General features: G+C 40.3%; 1 protein-coding gene across 5 annotated transcripts; it reads right to left on the reverse strand.

Moving 5' to 3' along the window:
- Positions 1-502: 502 nt before the first annotated feature.
- Positions 503-18,705, reverse strand: scube2 (signal peptide, CUB domain, EGF-like 2). 5 transcript variants are annotated; one of them, XM_065952929.1, is made up of 23 exons: positions 18,452-18,705; positions 17,840-17,956; positions 17,540-17,665; positions 17,049-17,183; positions 16,047-16,172; positions 15,813-15,929; positions 14,370-14,459; positions 13,633-13,749; positions 13,418-13,540; positions 13,001-13,117; positions 12,703-12,825; positions 12,291-12,407; positions 10,682-10,771; positions 10,390-10,512; positions 9,624-9,791; positions 9,057-9,263; positions 4,566-4,736; positions 3,693-3,860; positions 2,716-2,877; positions 2,388-2,585; positions 2,029-2,181; positions 1,836-1,915; positions 503-1,512 (listed from the first exon to the last, which is right to left on the reverse strand). In XM_065952929.1, exons 1-23 carry the CDS (start codon positions 18,537-18,539, stop codon positions 1,366-1,368), a joined length of 3,063 nt encoding a protein of 1,020 aa, XP_065809001.1. In that variant the 5' UTR covers positions 18,540-18,705; the 3' UTR covers positions 503-1,365. The 5 variants fall into 5 exon arrangements, with proteins under 5 accessions (XP_065809001.1, XP_065809002.1, XP_029137921.2 ...); XM_065952930.1 differs by having other exon boundaries at positions 9,057-9,260; positions 17,840-17,959; XM_029282088.2 differs by having other exon boundaries at positions 17,840-17,959; positions 18,452-18,704.
- Positions 18,706-19,067: the final 362 nt, after the last annotated feature.

The raw sequence follows: 19,067 nt of genomic DNA on the forward strand, positions 1-19,067 counted from the left end.
TCCGCATACAACACCGCTGGGGTTGCTCGATTTCAAGCACAAGACGTCCCCGGCTGGCGGGTTAATGTCGATGCAAAGGGAAATTTGACTAAATGACATAAAAAGTCTGATTATTTGTTGTAATCGAGCAGGAGCAGAATAAAGAAAAACATACACGCAACCTACTTACACGAGAAAATCAGTAGAGTTGTAAAGGTGTCACTTTGCCTGCAGGGGTCGCCAAACTCAACAGAAACAAAAGGTCCTCATTGAAGCTTTAAATCCAATATGGTTCAAATCTGTTGGTACAGGCTAATTGTATTTCATGCCGTTCTTTCTTTTCCAGCTTAAATCAGAGAATGGCGTTTTTATTGCCTCTTATGCTGTCTTACTAATATGTGTGTTTTGATTAAAACTGCTTTATTGAAGATATCATGCATCTGAGTATGTGAATGAAATGCAGCTTAGGAAAAAACAAAAGTTTTTTTGTTGACCACAGAGAAAATAATTAAACACAAATTATAACACAAACGCAAAACAAGTGTCCTATCTTTATTTACAGTATATTGGATGTACAAAACCATACAAAAATATATATGTCATCTAAGACAGGCAAATAGCTCCGTTTCTATTTTACAGGACTTTTCTGACATTATAGTGTTCAATTTTCAGAAATATTCAGTGACTAAAATCACTTCTCCCCCCATTGTCGGCACTGTTTGCAGAACCAACGGTTGTCTTTGGTTGCTAGTTCACAATATTGCAATGTGCAATGTTTTGATGCATACTTGTGCGACTGCAAAACATTTGGAAAATGAAAAATGTCTCCAGGGCAGTAGCAGTCAGTGCCACTACTTCTTTAGTAGTGCTAATGTTACCAAGAAAAAAATGGTGCTATATTTGTTTCCTTTAGCAGTATTTCTGTTGATTAACCTCTACCTGTAAAAAATAGTCTATGTTAAGATTACTGCAGATACAAACTCTATTTACAGCATCACTGACAGTAGGTATCCATTTAGCTACCATATTTGCTTTTCAATCAACACATAGATTTGAAATTTGAAATGGTGAGTTTGAAGTTGACAGTTGCTAATTAAGACATGTAAACACATTTCTCCAAACAAACTGAAGAGAGCCAGACCGCCTATGAGGATACCAGTGCTGTGTGCGCCACGTATCACTTATTCTCAAATCTTTGTTCACTTGCATGACTTGTCCACTTTCTCCTCTCTCCTCTGTTTAAGTCCCCTCTAGTATCACTCCATGTGAAAACAGATACAGATAACTACAGAATATTTTTAAACTGGGTCAGTGGATTAAACAGATTCTTTAGCCGGCATCTGATCTAGATTTTCAGGAAATATCCAATAAAAGGGCAGGATCATCCTAAGGGCGAAGGAATCTCAGGACTTTGGAGCGCAGGAAGCGGATAAAGGATTTTGGGAACATTTCTCGTGATTCTTGTGCTGTGTAGTTGAAGAAGTTCTGTGGGTGAGCCAGCACATCAAACAACGCCTTCATAAGTTTCTTGTCCTGATTAGAAAAATGAATTCCATTAACGGACAAGAATAAACATATTCAAAAGCAAATATGAGCAACAGCAGCTTGTATTTCCACAAGTCACCAAAAGAGGGCGCTTGTGGGTGTTGATGTGATCAACAAAATTAACAATGTAGTTTGGTTTGCAGATACTTAACATAAAAAAAAATAACAATTTGAACTGTATCATAAATACATTTGAGATAAAAAAAAAAAAATCTGTTGAACGTTTCATCTATTAAAAAAAAAGTGAAATGCAAAAAACCTACAACCAAGAAATGAAAAGTGCTTCATGTGAATCATTTGTCCCAACATACCTTTAGAATTTCCTGGTGATTCTCTGAAGCGTATAATCTTCCATCTCTAACAATGTCTTCTATCAGCTCTTGGTAGTCCTCTTTAACACAAAAAGTCCAAAAATAGTTTCATTAATTCAACACATGAGAAAAAACTTGTACAGAACACTGTGTTTTTTTTCTGCAGAAAGAAATATCATATCATTCTTCCTACCATCATACGTCACATATGGGACCTGGAAGCCTTTCCCACTGTTTCCCTCGTTGGACCTGAACTGTATCCAGAGCCTCTTTGAGCGTGAGGTAAAAGCGATGGGACGCTCGTAAGTCTGACAAGTCTCGTAGGTTGTCACCGAGTTGGATAAAGCTGTGGAATGAAGTTTTAGTAAAAATAGACAATATAAATGCCTGGGATCAGGTGTAACCAGAGTAAGACAAATAAGATTATACACAATATCTTGTGTGCCTACCACAAATCCTTTTGTGAACCTAAGCATACCAAACCCAAACAAAGAAAAACCCTGAAACAAATAGTTATGAATCCACTCAAATATCTGTTCTAGTGAAACTTACAGCTTTTTCTCATCACTAAGTAGTCTCCACACTCGTCCTCAATGGGCAGGAAGATTTCTGGGACGACAATCAGGATTCTGCGTTTGGGGGGTGGGTTAATGGTCCAGGTGCACTCGATATTGGCTGGGTAGTTTCCCGGGTAGTTTGGGGACTCGATGTAGCCAGTAAAATCTCCCAGCTCTCCTCCGCAATGTCGGTCTGTAATTTTTCATAGATCAGAGTGTTAAATAATATGTTGTTGTTTTTTTTTTGGAGCTGCAAGAATTGTTTGAAAATTGTTTGAAAATGTATTTAAATCAGGAGCTGTTCATTGTTCACACATACATACTTTTGCATTGCATGAAATTAGTTGAGCCATCAAAGTCGGTAGTGGTATTTCCAGGGCATGAGACACAGTAGTTCTGCCCGAACTCTCCTTGAAACGTGCCTATGGGACAACGGATGCAGCGGTGTGTGCTGGTGTTGTAGTAATGTCCGGGAGAGCACTGGACTGCAGGAGTAAAGCATAAAGATAGAAGACTGTTAGTTCATATCATGCCAAAATGATTCACTGTGGGTTTAATGTTTACAACCCAAAATAAGTGAAGTCCTGTGGGTATGGTATGGGTATGGTACAAATCAAACCAGCAGTGTAACACTTCTTGAAGAAAATCTTTAAGTTCAGGTTAACAGCTTGATCTTTAATGGATGGAGTCGTTGTTTACATCCTCTTTTAACTGCAGGTATCAATCCATTAAGGTCAAACACACAAAAGTTTTCAAAAAGGGGGTTAAATTCTGCTTTAAAATGACCACTGAGCTGGAAATATTGCAGGGTCTTTATGAAAAAGAATAACAGCGTAAAAGTGAGCAAAATGTAACAAATATCTCATAAGATGGAACCTTCTCAACCAATTAGATTGTACACAATAATGCACTGTCAAGAGGCTTGAACCAAAATTCTCCCACTCAGATCCTTAAAGGTTGCCATCAAGGAGGTGCATAGTTCAAAAATACCTCACGCTGTTAAATGCAAAGACAATAAAAGAGCTGTGGAGGGCAGCAGAGTTCCTGTCAGCACATCAGCTCCACTGACTGCAGCCATGCAATTCTGCTGCGATGATGAGTGTGTAAAAAGATTTGAATGATACAAATAAAACTTTAACAGCAACAGAGGTTTCACTCCATCTATCAGGATTGACAGGTTTTTATTGACTTTCTCAGCTCTAAACAAACCATCAAACCTCCTCGGTTATTACCTCCACATGGGGAACTAAACTGATCTAAACTGGAGTTTTTACAACAACTACAAACATGGCTTTCTCACCTTTGGTCTCACACTCTTGAAAGGTGACAGCTTCACTGCGCTTGGTGACCAGGTTTCCTCCACAAGGGAAGCAGGAGGTGCGTCCCACTTCTGGCTGATACGTTCCCAGAGGACAAGGGAGGCAGGGGATGAAGCCGTCATGAGAGTACTGACCGGGGGGACACTGACCTGAACACACACACACACACACACACAAGCATTGAGTGAATTCAAAGGGAAAACCTTCACACACAGCAGCATTTTATCCCTCCTATAAACCTTTTAGCGCTGCACCACTTAGTCACTTTATTAGTTTATTTTAAGTTTTTTTTATTACATGTGAAATATAAGAGAAAAGACTCTCCTTAAATTCCCATTTTAATGAAACTTGTTTAATCTCTGAGTGCACCACCTCTCAAACTGGGCGAGTGGGAGTTAGCTGATAGCTCCTGTTGTTTAGTCTGACAGAGGAGCTGGGATCCGGGATTCAGCCACAAAGTGACTCTGATAACAGCTCGAGAGGAGACAAAAACATGCTGGCTCTTTCAGCCTTCTATTTCAGTCTGGAGGAAGCGTGTTCACTGTTTGAATTCAAATACATCTTCAACATCTAAGCTCAAGCGTCTTTGACTTTACACAAAGCAGAACATCTGTCAGGGAGAGATCCTTATCAAGGCTTCATCGCTTCCTGTGTGGCTCATATACACAAAACACTTTCACAAATGTTGTGTCCCTTTTGTGCTGCTTTTGTTTATTACTCTTTCTTTATACAGATTTTAGACTCCCTCCAATAAGGATGCCCCCCCAAAAAAAATATTTAAAGAAAAAGACCCATGTATAGAGAAGTGCAAGAGTTCACAATATAATAACAGAATATAGAGTTGACAGTCTTACCTCCACACTCTGACATGTTTCGAGCTCCGACCACCTTAGAGATGTCTCTTCCTTCGGGTCCAGGACAGACCTCACAAGTCATCTGTCCCTCCTCATCCTGATACGTTCCAGCAGGACACAACGCACACCTGCCCTGATCCCGATCCAAGTAAGTCCCGACATGGCAGCTCACTGGAAGACAGGAGTGAATAAAAGGAGATTCAAGATTTTGTTTTTTGGAGAACAACATATGTTTTTACAAGACAAAACCATAATTTCTTATTAAAGTAGTCATTTGGAATGGAATACAAACATTTGATCATTCAAGCAGGTGAAATTAGACATTTCACTCACAAACTTAAAAAGGTCTGTTTAATCAGAGTGTGGTTTGTCTGAACTTTTAACATACATCATTATTGTTTTCATAGACGAGTCTGAGTCATGTAAAGCTTGCCTCCAAAAAAACTAGACAGACATGAATCGACAAATAGAGCAGGATGGCCTGTGGCTGCACATAATGAAACAGTCCTAACCACAGAGTTGATTTACACTCTAACGACAGTCGTTCAGTTGCATGACAAGACCATGAAAGTAAAGTAAGCCAGACTTCATCAGCTGCCTCTTAAGTGTAATCAAACAGCACCGTGTACACACTTGAAGTGGATAAACACAGTTAAGAGCATCCTTAACACATCAAACGTAAGCTGAGCCTCGTCAATTTATCAACCTGTTGACAGATTTCAGAGCTTGACTTGCATGTAATGAACATTTCAGGAATCAGTGTTCTTAAAAGACAGCCCAACAGTTCAATAGGGTTTCAGATTTTATGTTTAATAAATCCATATGACAAGTGTTTTTGTCATCCATCTTTTACATGTCAGCATAAGCTACTCCACTACTGTAGAAAGACAACTCACCGGGTGATTTAACAGCACAAATCATACTATGAGATGCAGACAAAAAATATTTACATTCCTCAAACTCACAAATTCACATGAACTCATTTATAAACTCCAGAGAAAGATGAGTTTCAAGAACGGCTTTTAAAGTCGTAAATATTCACCTGGCACTGGGATAGTTGTGTTCTTCGTGTGTTTGAAAAAGTGTTTTACGGTCAAAGCATGTATCAGAATAAAGAAAATCTTAATTGTGAACCAGAAGGAAGAAAGATAAACCAACCAACTTTAGCTCATGACTTCAAAGAAGTAATCTAATATTTTAAATTAAAATCTTCTCTGTAAAGAAGACAAAGCATAGAGTCAAGAAAGACAAAGAGTGTATAATTATATGTTTATCTGTAACATTAGTCGTGTTCTTTTGGTCATTTTATGACTTTTTAACCTGATTCATGATGTCAATGTTATTGACACTAAATATAAAGACTATCTAATAGCTCATGCTAGATCTTGTGTTATTACTACAGTGTTCAGAAGGGAAATATTTAAATTAAACTAGTTGGAATCAAGTGGAAGAAGATTTTTATTAGGTGAGCTAATAAAGGAAAGCGTGAAATAAAAGAATTGTGCTTTGGCAATAACAATTAGGCTATAGAAAACAAAATGTACGGTCTGTTTATGGTCAAATTCAAACATTTTCTAACAAAAAGAAATAGGCTAGTTGAAATTGATAATAGCAAAGTTGTTACTTAAATCGTTTCCTAATTTTTAAAGCAACACTATTCAATGAAGGGTGAATCATATCGTCAGTAAAATGACAAACATAAAAGTTAAATACAAGGTGATATTCAGCTATGTAAATGCATTTGTGACCCATTAAAACCTTTCAGACAAAAGCCCAACCTCTCCACAGCTGCCCCTCTAACTACATCTGACACGTCCTAATACTTTATACACATTATAGCCATGCATTAGGGAGGAACATTTCTACCACCGTAAGCAACCTCACCTCTCTTAAAAGCAAACACAGAAGCAAATCAAAGAGAGCATTTCCTTCTTATCTCACAAAAGTGCAAAGTCTTGATTAGAGGGAGCAGAAAGCCGTTTTGCTTTGGTTCCTCCCACACAGAGCGATGCCTGTTATTAATTTTGGGAATTACTGTGTCTGTCTGATGTTCTTCAGAAGTTCAGTAGAAAATTGAGGCTGATCTCACACAAGAATAAATCAATTAAATCGCAGGCCTTTCGCGCAAAATGTGCCGGAGTTTAAGCCGCCTGTAAGTAGAGAAGCCACAATCTCTGGAAGCTCAACACACAAAAAGCTTTAATGTGGATCCATTCTATGTGGCTCAGCAAATTGTTCGATTTTCCTCCAAAGAAAGAAAATGTAATTCTCTCAAGAGCAGTTCATTTTTTGAAACCCATTGTTTACTCTGAAAGACCATGAGGAGCCATCATTGCATTGTCCTCTAACAGCTTTTATTTGACAGAGGGAAGCAGTGCGAGAAGAGAGAGAGTGAGAGTGAAAGAGAGAAAAAACCTTGAAGCCTTTCAAATGCAAAGAACGCTTCTATAGAGTCCTCGAATTGATGGCCCCAAAGAGGTTTAAAAGACCTTTCACCTCTATTCAAGTCCCAAGTCTGTGCCTACTTGATGACATAGGAAAACACCACGGTATCACAGTGGTAAGGAGCTGAACCCAATAAAAGGGGTCAGGTTTCTGAATCCCCCCATTCTGCTCGGCCCAATCGCTGCTCGCGCCTATCAAGCCGAGGCCCAAACAACTGATGCTAATTGATTCCCATGGTGTGGCTGAAGTCAATTCTCTTTAGCAGTTTAGTGGCTGGGGGTCATGCAAAGTGGCCCCAGTTGGGGGGCAGGGGGGACACAGCACTCAAACTGCCAGCTTGAATCAAGAGCACTTCCTAAACATCTTCAATGTTAAAACAAACACGCAAACAAGTCAACTAGAGCGGTCAAATAAACGTGGACACGTACCAAGAACAGAAAGTTTGGGTCATTTATGTGAACATGTTTGCTCTGGTCCTACTTTCAGATCAAGGTGTGTTGGGATGCAGTCACGTGAAAACCAACAAATATCATTTTAAGAGAGGGATATTTGCATAATTAATTAACTTCATCACCCATAGGCTTCATTTAAGTAGAAGCATCCTAGAAACCGATGTAAGCAGCAACCAAAGCATCAAAGTCAGAGGAGAAACACTTTCAAGAGTGCACCGAGCAGGATGCATATTTTTTTTCCAAATGCACAAGAGCCTGTGTTGTCATCCATCTGAGGCAGCGAGAACAAGTCCCAAATGGGCTTTTCAATGGAGTGGGCAAACTGAATAGGGCTAAACTGCACTCCGAGCTAAGCCAGAGCGGGAGGAGGGGGAAAAATATAGCTCCTTTAAAGAGCTGGAGGTTAAGAAGAATGCCTTTCAGCTTCCCCCCCCTCCACTCCTCTTCCAAATTACATGTCTACACCCCTGCCATGGCCAATAGACTGCTTAATGTTGACCTGAAAGCATAGCGGGGGAGTTAAGAAATCAACACACTCAGGAGCTGAGTTACTGAAACAGAGGAGTAAAGAACAGGAGCAGTTTGGGTTTAAATCAAGTTGGCACGGCTCAGCAGCAAAACTAACTTTGATGCTGATGTAGAGGAGAGAAATGTTGAGTTGAAGGGAGATGTATTCAGCTGTGGGTTTTCTTTTAACAAATTTTACCTCAAGAAACTACAGACAAGTTATTTTTTCAGGCTAGATTTGCTCCTTGGTTAAAGTGAAAAAAATCTTAGATGAGTAAAAACGCTTTCCGATGCTTTCTTCAGGGCATAAACAAAAACGTATATTTTTCAGGATCTGCCTTTTTGTCAGATTCAAACATCTCCAACATTTGGGAAAGACATGCGCAAAATTTGAACAAAAAGCATACCATTTAAATTAATATTTAGACATCTCCACAGAGGAAAGGCAGCACTTTCCTCTCACTGATATTAAAACAGCGCGCAGCAGGCAGAGAACTTACTGTGAGGCCCGAAATTAGGGGGCGCAGGGTCCCAAAAGCCAGAGAATGCACATGCCAGCCTTCAGCTCTCCAACGCTTGACAGTGTGCGGTCTTATTTAATGAACATTTTCTCCATCACAGGTTGTATATAAAACCCAAGCGAGAGGCAACAGCTACCAGGAGAGCTGCCATCAGCCCTCATGTTACACTTTTATCCATAGAAGCTGGACCATTTCAACAACAGAGTCTCTGTTCTTCCATGCGAGCCCACTCTCCCCTCCAACTAGCTCATTACAGCATGTCTGAAAACCAAAGAAAGGCACTCATCTGGCCAACACCTGTTCCAAATCTAATCTAATCATTAAAGCAGCTCGTCTAAATATATCTTACTAGCGTGGACCATTTCAATTGCTTAAAGAAAAAGCTATGAGCCTACTGTTTGTATGGGGCCCAGTCGAAGCTGTAAAAGCCATAATGTAAGCTGCAATAACAGCAGTTGAAGTTGATAATTGTGAGATGAAAAGAATTAATATTTACATCAGAAGTGGTCCCTGGTTGAAAGGTTGACGCCTGACATTTGACATAGGTTCTGCATTGAATAACTCACCACATTTTCTGCCCACCAGCACCTGTCCTCCTCCACAGTGACCCGGCAGCTCTGCTGGCTGGCCCAGTGTCTTGCTGAGCTCGTAGTCAGACCCGGCAAAGTGAAGGTGGAACTGTTCCCGGTTGATGGACTTCCTCAGGGTCCGGATGGTCTTCCTGAGCCTCTTCTCTGAGCGTCGGCGCACACAGTTCAGGTCACAGCTCTCTGCTGAGAAAGGCACTTGATACCACAACTGTTTCCATTGCGAAAAAAAAAAGTCGTAAATTGTACTTTCACCTGGGTTGCTCACATGCGCAACTAGACCCACAAATCCACCATCAAGTAAGGGTAAGAGTGATCTAGGCCACCACTTCTAAACACATTGATTAAGAGTCCCAACCCAGAGCCCACCACCATAGCCGAGTCAAAACAGGAGATACTTTATCAGTGTGGTTTGTTTAGTGATGAACAGCAGCGATTGAAAAGAGAAAAGGAAAGAAACAAAGAAAGATGGAGGATGAGAAACAAAGGTCCCAGGCAGGCAGGCAGGCAGGCAGGCAGGCAGACAGGAAGCGCAGAGAGACCAACCTGTTACCTCCTCTAGGTTCACATCCAGCTCAAACTCAGCTGTTATCGACAAGCCGTCCTCCTCGCCAGCTTTCCTTCCGTGACGGCTGCGTGTTCGCTGTCCGGATGAGGTGCAGCGCAGGCTCACGTAGCTGAACTGGACGTTTTCAGTGAAGAGGAACCTGCTATCTAACAAACAAATTTTGCACAATTGTTAAAGAAAAACTTTGACAGCATAACAGAAAACAACAAAAACAAGTCCTTATGTTTAGTTAATTTGATAACTTTTCAGTAGTGTAGATCAGAAAGCTTATAAAGGATCTTTTTTTGTCATTTTGCTTCATTGGAAACACTTTTGTGCCTTTTCAGCGAATGTGAGGGATGTTAACATCACAACCCTTTGGAGAAGCAAAAATAATCCTACAATCGGAAACCCATTTGATTGATGGCTCAGTCAGAACCAACTGAAAGGCATGCTATGGCTAATTACATCCTCCCCTGTCACTGCCAGACAAAGTGCTGTACTGAGACATTCAAGACACTCAAAACCACATCACTTTCCCCACAAAATGTCTTTCACATTCGCCTTTGGTTTTTGGTTTACTTTGACTCTGAGGTCTGCTTTATCTTCTAAAGAGTGCAGCTTTGAATGCTGGCAGTTCTGGGTAAACCCTAAATGTTTTTTAACCAGCAACAAGGAGATTGTAAATGTAATCCTTGTCTATCCGTGATCTAGGTCCTGTGTTTGGAGGCTTTGTTGTGCTTGTTGTTTTGGCAACCTCTGTACCTGATTGAGCTGAGTTCAAGCTCTCCTTTAGTTTATCATGACTTCGTTTCAAGTTGCATTTTGCAGAGCCGGACTTAAAAGTGGCTGTGGTTTTAATGCGTGGAACATTTGTCATTTCTGGACCTGCGGGAAAGAGGAAGAAAAGAAATAAAAACTCATCATTTTCATCTACTGGCAGTATTTATCAGCTGAAAAGTAAAGCCTGAGCTGTTCCTGAGTTACTGTTTTGTGTGGCAGAGCAGAAAGATGGATGTTAAAAGATGGATGTTAATCTGGGATGTTTTGAACTTGCCTAAGCATTGCAAGCCGCTGCTGTTCTTTTGTGCTTCAGCCAGGCAGGGCAGAGGCATTCCACAGGTCACCGTGTACGAATCCTCCATCCCTGCAAACACGAGAGGCCATGACACAGAGACCAACACAGACAAAAGTTAAGGCAACAAAAGCCAAGTAAGAGAGAGCAAACAGGCGGCATGTAGGAACACGAAAAGTTTCTCTGCAGACTGATGTTGACACACAAGCAGATCTAGAACAGCTTGACCTAATGACTTATTCCGAGCTGCAGAGTCTCAAGCATTGACCGTCATGCAGGTGAGCATCTTCACACGGCCACACGCTAATCCTCACGTTTCACACGATGAGAATCAAAAGTTGCCCCTTTTTATTTTTATCCTCTCTAATATGTTTTCTTACTTGCTGCTTGCTGAACTTGGGGCCTTATTCTGCCTCTGATTTGCTTACCCAGATATTATCCCTAACAAATCATCTGTCCTCATGTCTTAATCTAACCAAACCAATGAAAGGTAACGAGTACCAACCAATCAGAGGCAGAGTAGGGCGGGTCATGCAGTCACCATCTCAGGAGAAGAGAACAAACTTTGGTGTGACAGTCAGTGAATTAAATAATGAAGTAAATAATGCATTTGAAATTAAGCAGAAAGTCAAACTTTAGGTAGCCAACTCTTTTTGATATGAATTGTGTTATTTTTGTATCTTAATAAAATGCATTCTTTCATAGTCACTCTGAGCAAGAGTAAGTTAATGTGACACAGGCTGGTGAACAGGGGTGACTAAGCAAAGGACAGGTTGCTGAATTCAAAGTTTAATTTAACTATTTACTTAATTTAGTCAAAATTGTCTTTGTTGTATCCGATATTACAATAACTTTCATTTCTACTTATGCTGTTCCACTGTGAAGAATGTGTAATTGCAGGAAACTTGTTTTTAAATTGCAGAAATAATCTGGCGGAGGAGAGGAGCTGCCTGAATAACGACAGAGTAAGACAGAATAATGACATCACAACAGTCTAATCCTAATGTTGATTTAATATGAGATATTAATCTGGCTACAAACGGCCCCATTTCTTTCGCCAGTGACTGAAGGTCCCTTCTTCCAAAGTCTCACTCCAAACTTGGCAGCCCTGCTTATTACATTTATGAAGAATACTGATTGGATCAAGTATTTTAAAGAATTTCACTATTCCCAATTTTCACTATACAAAGACATGCATCATTGTTTCCTATGTTAAAGCGCTTGCTTGGATTTTTTGATGTGGGGTTGAATCTTGTACTTGTCAATAGTAAGCGTATTAGCCACAGGAGTGGCGTTTTATTAGATAATGATCACAGATAATTTACCTTTAAAAACAGCTAATGGTTATGTGTTTTGTGAATAAAAGCTGGACAAAGATATCAAGAGTGACTCCTATGGTATACAAATGCTAGTGTATGTACAGTAATTAGCAGGTGAGTCTTGGTAAATGAGATTAAAAATCTCAAGCGTAAGAAAGACGTGTACAGTAGGCTGCGTGAAGTGCACAGGTGTGAACTGTTATACCTCTATAACTGTGCCCATCATGGCAATAAAATTGTATTATACTGAGTTGAAGCTCAACCAAACTCACCACTGCTGATGTGGACTTGGGACTGGCATGTCAGGAAGCAGTGGTCCCCTCCCTCCAGCTTACTACAGTTCAAGGTAGGTTTAGACGGTTGTCTTGCTGGTGGTGAACCCTCAGCCTCTAGATGGAAATCAAAACAAAACTCAAAGGTAAAATGGAACACTTTTGATTGCAACAGTGCGAAAAGGGCAACGAGGCAAGTCCAACATCTTCCAGCACCAAAAGATTCATATCTTTTGGGATGTTTCACTGAAGCACAAGAAAACCAAGTGACAGAGAATTAAAGAGAAAAAAGAGAACAGAATTCAAAGTATCTCCTGTTTTTGTCCCCTAAGTTTTTATGTCAAAAATGTGGGATGGAAACAGCACACACTCAACTGATTTGCCTCCCATATAGGAAGAGGCACTGGCTTACCAATGCAGTCCTTTTTGTTCCAGTGTAGCTTAAAGCCAGGATGGCAAAAGCATTCAAATCCGCCCATGGTGTTCTCACAACCCTGCTCACAACCACCATTGTTCACACTGCATTCATTTATATCTGACAGGAGAATAGAAAAAAAGTCATTTTCATTAATAATACAGGGTGAATAATTACAGCAAACCAAGAAGCATGTGCATTCGTATTCTTTTTTATCTGAACACATCTTTAAGTGAAACCGAGATGTTGTGCTCAACTTGTCCCATGAAGCTCCCTCCTTTCTTTGTAGACTCACCTCCGCAGTGGGCCAGTCCATACATGGTGTAGCCTTTGTTGCACAGACACTGAAAACCACCAGGGGAGTTCACACATGTGTGATCACATGTGCGCTCAAAATAACACTCATCTATATCTGTAATCAAAATGAACAGAAGATATAATAGCAGGGCAGTCAGTTGCACTCTTCATCAGGAGGGATTTTCCAACCACAGAGAAATGCTAGTTTTTGATCATGAATTCCCCCACAGAGTGACATCTGACATGTCTTAAGAACAGGTACATTTGAACTTTTTCATACTTGAAATTAAAGAAAATAGGTTACACAAAAGCTGTGTTGAGACACCCCCTTTTATCTAACAACTAGATCTGACATGTTGTCTTAGATATTTGTGGATGGATCACATTGATTTAAACAATTCAGGAGCTTTTCTACCTTGACAAGAACGCTCGTCCGTCAGCAGCTTGAAGCCTTTTCTGCAGTTGCACTCAAAGCTGCCAATGGTGTTCCTGCAGAAGTGTTCGCACCCACCGTTGTGGAGCTCGCATTCATCAATATCTGTGGGATACAAGATCTTCGTGATCACATTCATGAAAAAGCTCAAATCCGTTTCTTTATAATAGTTTTTTTTTAAGGAATGGCAGTCTGACCTTTGCAGGTTTTTGCATCCGGCTGCAGTGTGAAGCCAACAGGGCAGCTGCAGCGTACACCTGTGGATGTGTCCTTACAGGTGCAGTCACAACCTCCATTGTTCACAGCACAGGTTTCTGAAATTAAAACACACAATGTCAATGCCTATGAAAAGTTGCACTTCATATCTCAATGTTACATGCTAGATCCTTTGTTAAACAGAGTCTTAATTTTTTTTTTTTCCACATGGTGCCCTTAAAGCAGCTGGACCACAAAGCTGAATGAGCAAGAAAAATACAGAACAGAAGTGTTTAATTCTACAGTTCAAAACATGAATAATTGCTGTCACTCATACAAAGGCTGAGTATATATTGACATGAAGGCTTACCTAAACAAAAGTTATTTTCTGTATTACTGGACATGTTCTTGCTATGAACTTGGTAAACAGCCTAAGACACAATGTTTTACACAAATCATGTGATCAAGAACTCCACAACTAACACCATATAAGTAAAGATGTACACCCTGCCCTTCCCAGGTAGAAGGATAATGTGAAATGTATCACACTGTCACAAATGCATATTTTTCCGGGGGGAAGCTGGGGGGTGAGACAGCGAGTCCGTAGTCATTTCACAGTTTGCTCAAAAGTCTGAGGAATGCATAGGCTGACTAGAGATTGGTCCTCTCTCCTGTATAATATCCCTAAGTGGTTCTCTGCCATGCAGCATGTGCAGTTAGAATTTAGCATTATTATTACCCATTAAGAGTCTCCGTTTGACCCTTTTGTCCACCTCAGTAAAAGATGTTGCGTTGTGGTCTGCAGACTCCGCTGTGGCTTCGTCTCGTTCTGTGACACAAAAAAACAAAACAAATCATTGACAGAATAAGAGTAGGTTCACAAATTCAGAACATTTTAAAAGCAACGCAATCATAGGCGTGATTTTTCTGCCGACATCAGCTCTGTTTGTGTAGATCCCCTTTCAGTAACCAGATGCATGTTTACACTTCAGATGTTCAGCTTGTAGCAGCTTGGTGTTTTCGTCAGGTAGCACATCAGATTAGAAAAGTGAATCTGAAGACAACATCGCAGTGCTACGCCTGGACCTCACACACACTGCTGCTGCTGCTGGAGGGATAATACCCAATTTCTGATCTTTATCCTACAGAACCATTGTGTGGAAAAATGCACACAAGCGCCTAACAGGAGAACTGACATTGAGAGATGTTTCCAGTTAATGTGTTTTCATTTTTCCATCATGATAACATCACAATACTAAAAAAACAAAGAGCGTTTTACTGTGGGCTGCTCGTGGTATGTGCACGCCTTGTTTTGTTACATATTTAATAAAAGACACAACATGGAAAGGATTTGAAGAGGCCAAAATATTAACCGTACCTCAGTCATTCCCCTAGTTTCTATGAATATAATTAAATGTTTACAAGCCAACCCTGATGGATACCTGTGGTTCATGTGACAAGACAAAAAAGAACTAAAAAAAAATACTTTTACAGCCAGTTTTAGAAATCCAGTTTACTTATTTTTTGGTTTTGTTTGAAAGTTCCATACCTTAAAACCATCAATTTATACACTTTCAAATAGCATGATATAGAAACCAAGCTTGTTTCAGCTCCTCATTGAACCTCAAAATTTCATAAATGTCTAACTTGCTTAGTACTCCATTCACTCAGGTAGAAGTCTACAATTGTGAATGTCTGGAATGAGTGCTTGTTTAACATGTTTTGTGCTTCATTTACTATACATAATAAACCAAAAAGGAGTCATGGAGAAGTGTATCATGTTTGGTTTCTTCATGTTCAGTCATTTTGAATGAATTGAATCGACTGAACTAATGGCGGGTCATGCAAAGTTTAGTCCAAATGGCAACATGACTTGGTGGAAGTTCTTCAACACATGTTGCTTCCCATCCGAGATGTCCAGTTGTCTTTTCTATTAAACTTTCAATTACCGTGACCTCGATGACTAGGAACCCTCACAGAGTACTGGCAGGTTATTTGTAACAAAGCCATATTGTACACACCCATCAGAGGGGAAATAATCTTCTTCAAAGGGAGTTTTAAAGGTGGATGTCATAAAGAGACACAACATTAAGAGATTTGACTTTGGCATCACGTCTTACAATATTTTACATTCCCTATTTTAAACAACACCTGAGTTAACAAACTTTTTTTAATTTCTTACCTACACACGACCTCTTGTCAGGTTGCAGTGTGTACCTGATGTGACACCTGCATATGGGGCCGCTCTCTGTGTCCTCACAGGTGTGCTGGCAGCCTCCATTGCCATGGTTACAAGTTACTGCAGGGTCAACAACATTGCATCCATTAGACATTTGATCGGCACAACACACGGGTTTATAAGTGTGACTAGGTTGTGTTGTGGTGTGAGTTTAGCTGAATGCTGTGAAGTACGTACAGATGCAGCCTCTCTGGTTCCGGGCCAGCTCGAACCCGGGACGACATTCACAGGCCACACCCCCTTTGGGTGTCTCTTTGCAGATGTGGGAGCAGCCGTGTTCCTTATTCATACAGTTGAGGCCCTCTGGGATAAAAAGAGGGAAAGAGATGGACGATGAAACTCTCCTACGGCGACTGACCGGCTCCACACAAAGGCACAAATAGTGCAAGATTAGTCTGGCATCCTTAAAGACACTGACTGTTCTCAAGCCTTACACAATCAGAAAACATCAATCAGCGTTATGAGAGGGGATAAAAAAAAAAAAACCTCTATAATCAACGGTAAAAATTTCTTAAAAGTTCCCTGAAAATAAGTTCCGGGAACATACTTTTCTTTGAGCTGCATTGAGATGCGATGAAGCAGCGTTTATAAAGATGGGTCACAGCTGAGTGGACAGGTCCGCGGGATTATAAAGGGTTGTCATGACCTGATGGAGCGGAAAGTACTCGCATTTAGTTCACTTCAGTCAAGAAGACAATACAGAGGCTCTTCAGACTAATCTGTGACACAGGCCACATAGATCTGAGCGTTGCAGTTATTAACTTATTTTGTTCCCTGGGACACAGGGATCCTTTTCCCACAGCATGTGGCTGCTGCAGATAAAGGCTCAGTGACAGAAGCCAGCTTGAACCTGTCACCCTTCATTGTGCCGTCAATCTTAGATTTGTTTATGAATATTGAAGCGATTTGCTCAATTATTCTCAGACTTTTTGTTTGACAATTTGATACAATAAGCAATCACAAACATGAACCAAAAACACTCTCACAAATGGTACAAATCTAATATTTCTACCATATATGAACCAGAAACTGTTAAAGTCTCACTTTCCATCAAATCATCATCATTTTTTTTAAATGACTAAATCATTTCTACAATCCTGAGATTAATTTTGTCGTCAAGCTACGGCTGCAGGCGTGGCTGCTGTTTACAGAATGAGCTCGCATGTTGTGTTCACTCACCCACAGAGCGGTGGATGCATGTATGCTGGTTGTCACTAAGGAAGAAGCCCTCTTTGCAGCGGCATTCATAGCTGCCCATGGTGTTGACACAAGTGTGTTGGCACCCGCCATTGTTGAACTTGCATTCATCCACATCTACAAAACAGGGGATAAGTTCATTTCATTAGCAGTGTTAACAAAACAAATGTGTGTACTATTCTCGACTTAGCTATTACCCTATGCAACAATTGTGGTTTGTTTTTTGTCCAACAATGCAGATAATAAAAACTTTTTCACACAACACATAAATATTCAGAACTAGTTTAAATCACTGCATGAATCAAACAAAAGGTATTGCAGAGTCAAGTCAAACTAAGTGGACTTAAGAAGAGTAGGCTGTGTGACTGTGAGAAACTACACATAGAGCCAACATAAACTTGAACTCTTCACCATCAGAGCAAATGATTAATCACAAAAGTTTATTTTACTCGATCCTTTAAAGCTGATCTTACCGAGACAGTTATGTCCGTCATGTGCCAAATTAAATCCATCATAACAAGTGCAGCGATAATTGCCTGGTATATTGTTGCACTCATGTACACAGCCACCATTGTACTCCAAGTCACATTCATCAGTGTCTGAAAGTAAACAACATATGAGCAAATGTCCACCCACTGATCAGAAAATGTAAATGCAAAACATTTTGGTCTTCAATAACTTGAGAGCACTCGGCAAACGTGTGTATATCCTACATTTATACAGGGAAATAAATGAGGTCAGATTATATAGGTCAACAAATGGAAAACACTTACCTTCGCAGTGTTTTCCGTCTCCTTTAAAGCCTGCTTTACACGTGCATTTGTATGAGCCTTGAGTAGTCTGACATATAGCATCAATGTGACAGCCATCACTTCCCTCTGCACATGGATCTACTGAAATCCCAAAGGGTCTTTTAGGTCATAAACACCAGGAAACATTCACATATTCCAATACATCAAATAGTACGACATTCAAAGATGCACTGTCTACGTTTGTTGTTTGTTGTAAGTAAACACTAAAGAGGGTAAGCCTATAACTGTTAACTGACGCACAACAATAAAAACGAGCCTAATGAAAAGAGTAGCCCACAGCGGGATATTTGAAAACCCCCAGTATAAACTAACTAATGAGTGTTAATGCAATTTACTTACGATACAAAAATTGTTTTACAAACACATAGCCATTAGTTAATTATTTCCACAGGCATGTCTTAAAGAGCCCAAAAAAAATGAGGTAAAGATTTATTTTTTTTTTAAAGGCACCACTCGGACCGGGGAAACAACATAAACGCACTCTGTAAAGCGTGCGTAAAGTAGCACTCTCCATGACTGGAAAACACAACACACACACACACACACATGACCACACACTCACTACAGTCCCACCTCGAATCTCTGGAAGAGCTGCGCTTTGGCGGCTATTTAACAAGAGCAAAAACAAACAGAAGTCCCTCGCAGCCCAAATAGCTCCCATGGTGATATGATCCAAGTTTAGAGGTCTTCTCAAAAGGACGCGTACGCACTGAAGTCGTGACCGAGCGTCCGCCTCATTTTCATTCTAGCCTGTCAATCTGTTTCACAAGGGGCTTTTGAAAAGAGAAAGGAGTAAGTGAGGGAGTGCGTGCGTTTGTGTGTGTGTGTGTGTGTGTGTGTGTGTGTGTGTGTGTGTGTGTGTGTGTGTTGGAGAGGGCGAGAATGAGTGTGTGCGCGCGCGTACACGTAGAAAAAAACTCTTTTGAAGCAGAGCTGCGTCAAGTCAGCCAAATAACCAATGCCAAACCGGAAGTAAAGCTACTTTATGTTCAGCGTTACATTAAGATTACGCCAAAAGGACTTTTATTTTGACAGCGCGGAACAGAAAATCCCTTGGAAAAACTCTCAAACCTTTGAGGTCTGTTTTGATGCCGAACATGTCACACGTCTGAGGTAAAAAGAAAAAGAAAAGAAAAGAAAAGAGACTGAATAAATATGTTACAAAGTTGCAATTAGCGTTATACACAAA

This window comes from Labrus bergylta, chromosome 3 (assembly GCF_963930695.1).
Source record: "Labrus bergylta chromosome 3, fLabBer1.1, whole genome shotgun sequence".
Lineage (NCBI taxonomy): Eukaryota > Metazoa > Chordata > Actinopteri > Labriformes > Labridae > Labrus > Labrus bergylta.

Bases quoted from the DNA above. Each gene is read 5' to 3' on its own strand.
- scube2 (XM_029282088.2), bottom strand. From the start codon at position 18,539: ATGGGAGCTATTTGGGCTGCGAGGGACTTCTGTTTGTTTTTGCTCTTG. The intron at 17,666-17,839 runs GTAAGTGTTTTC...GTTTACTTTCAG, and splicing joins AGACGGAAAACACTGCGAAG to ACACTGATGAATGTGACTTG. The intron at 2,878-3,692 runs GTGAGAAAGCCA...TTACTCCTGCAG, and splicing joins TCAAGAGTGTGAGACCAAAG to TCCAGTGCTCTCCCGGACAT.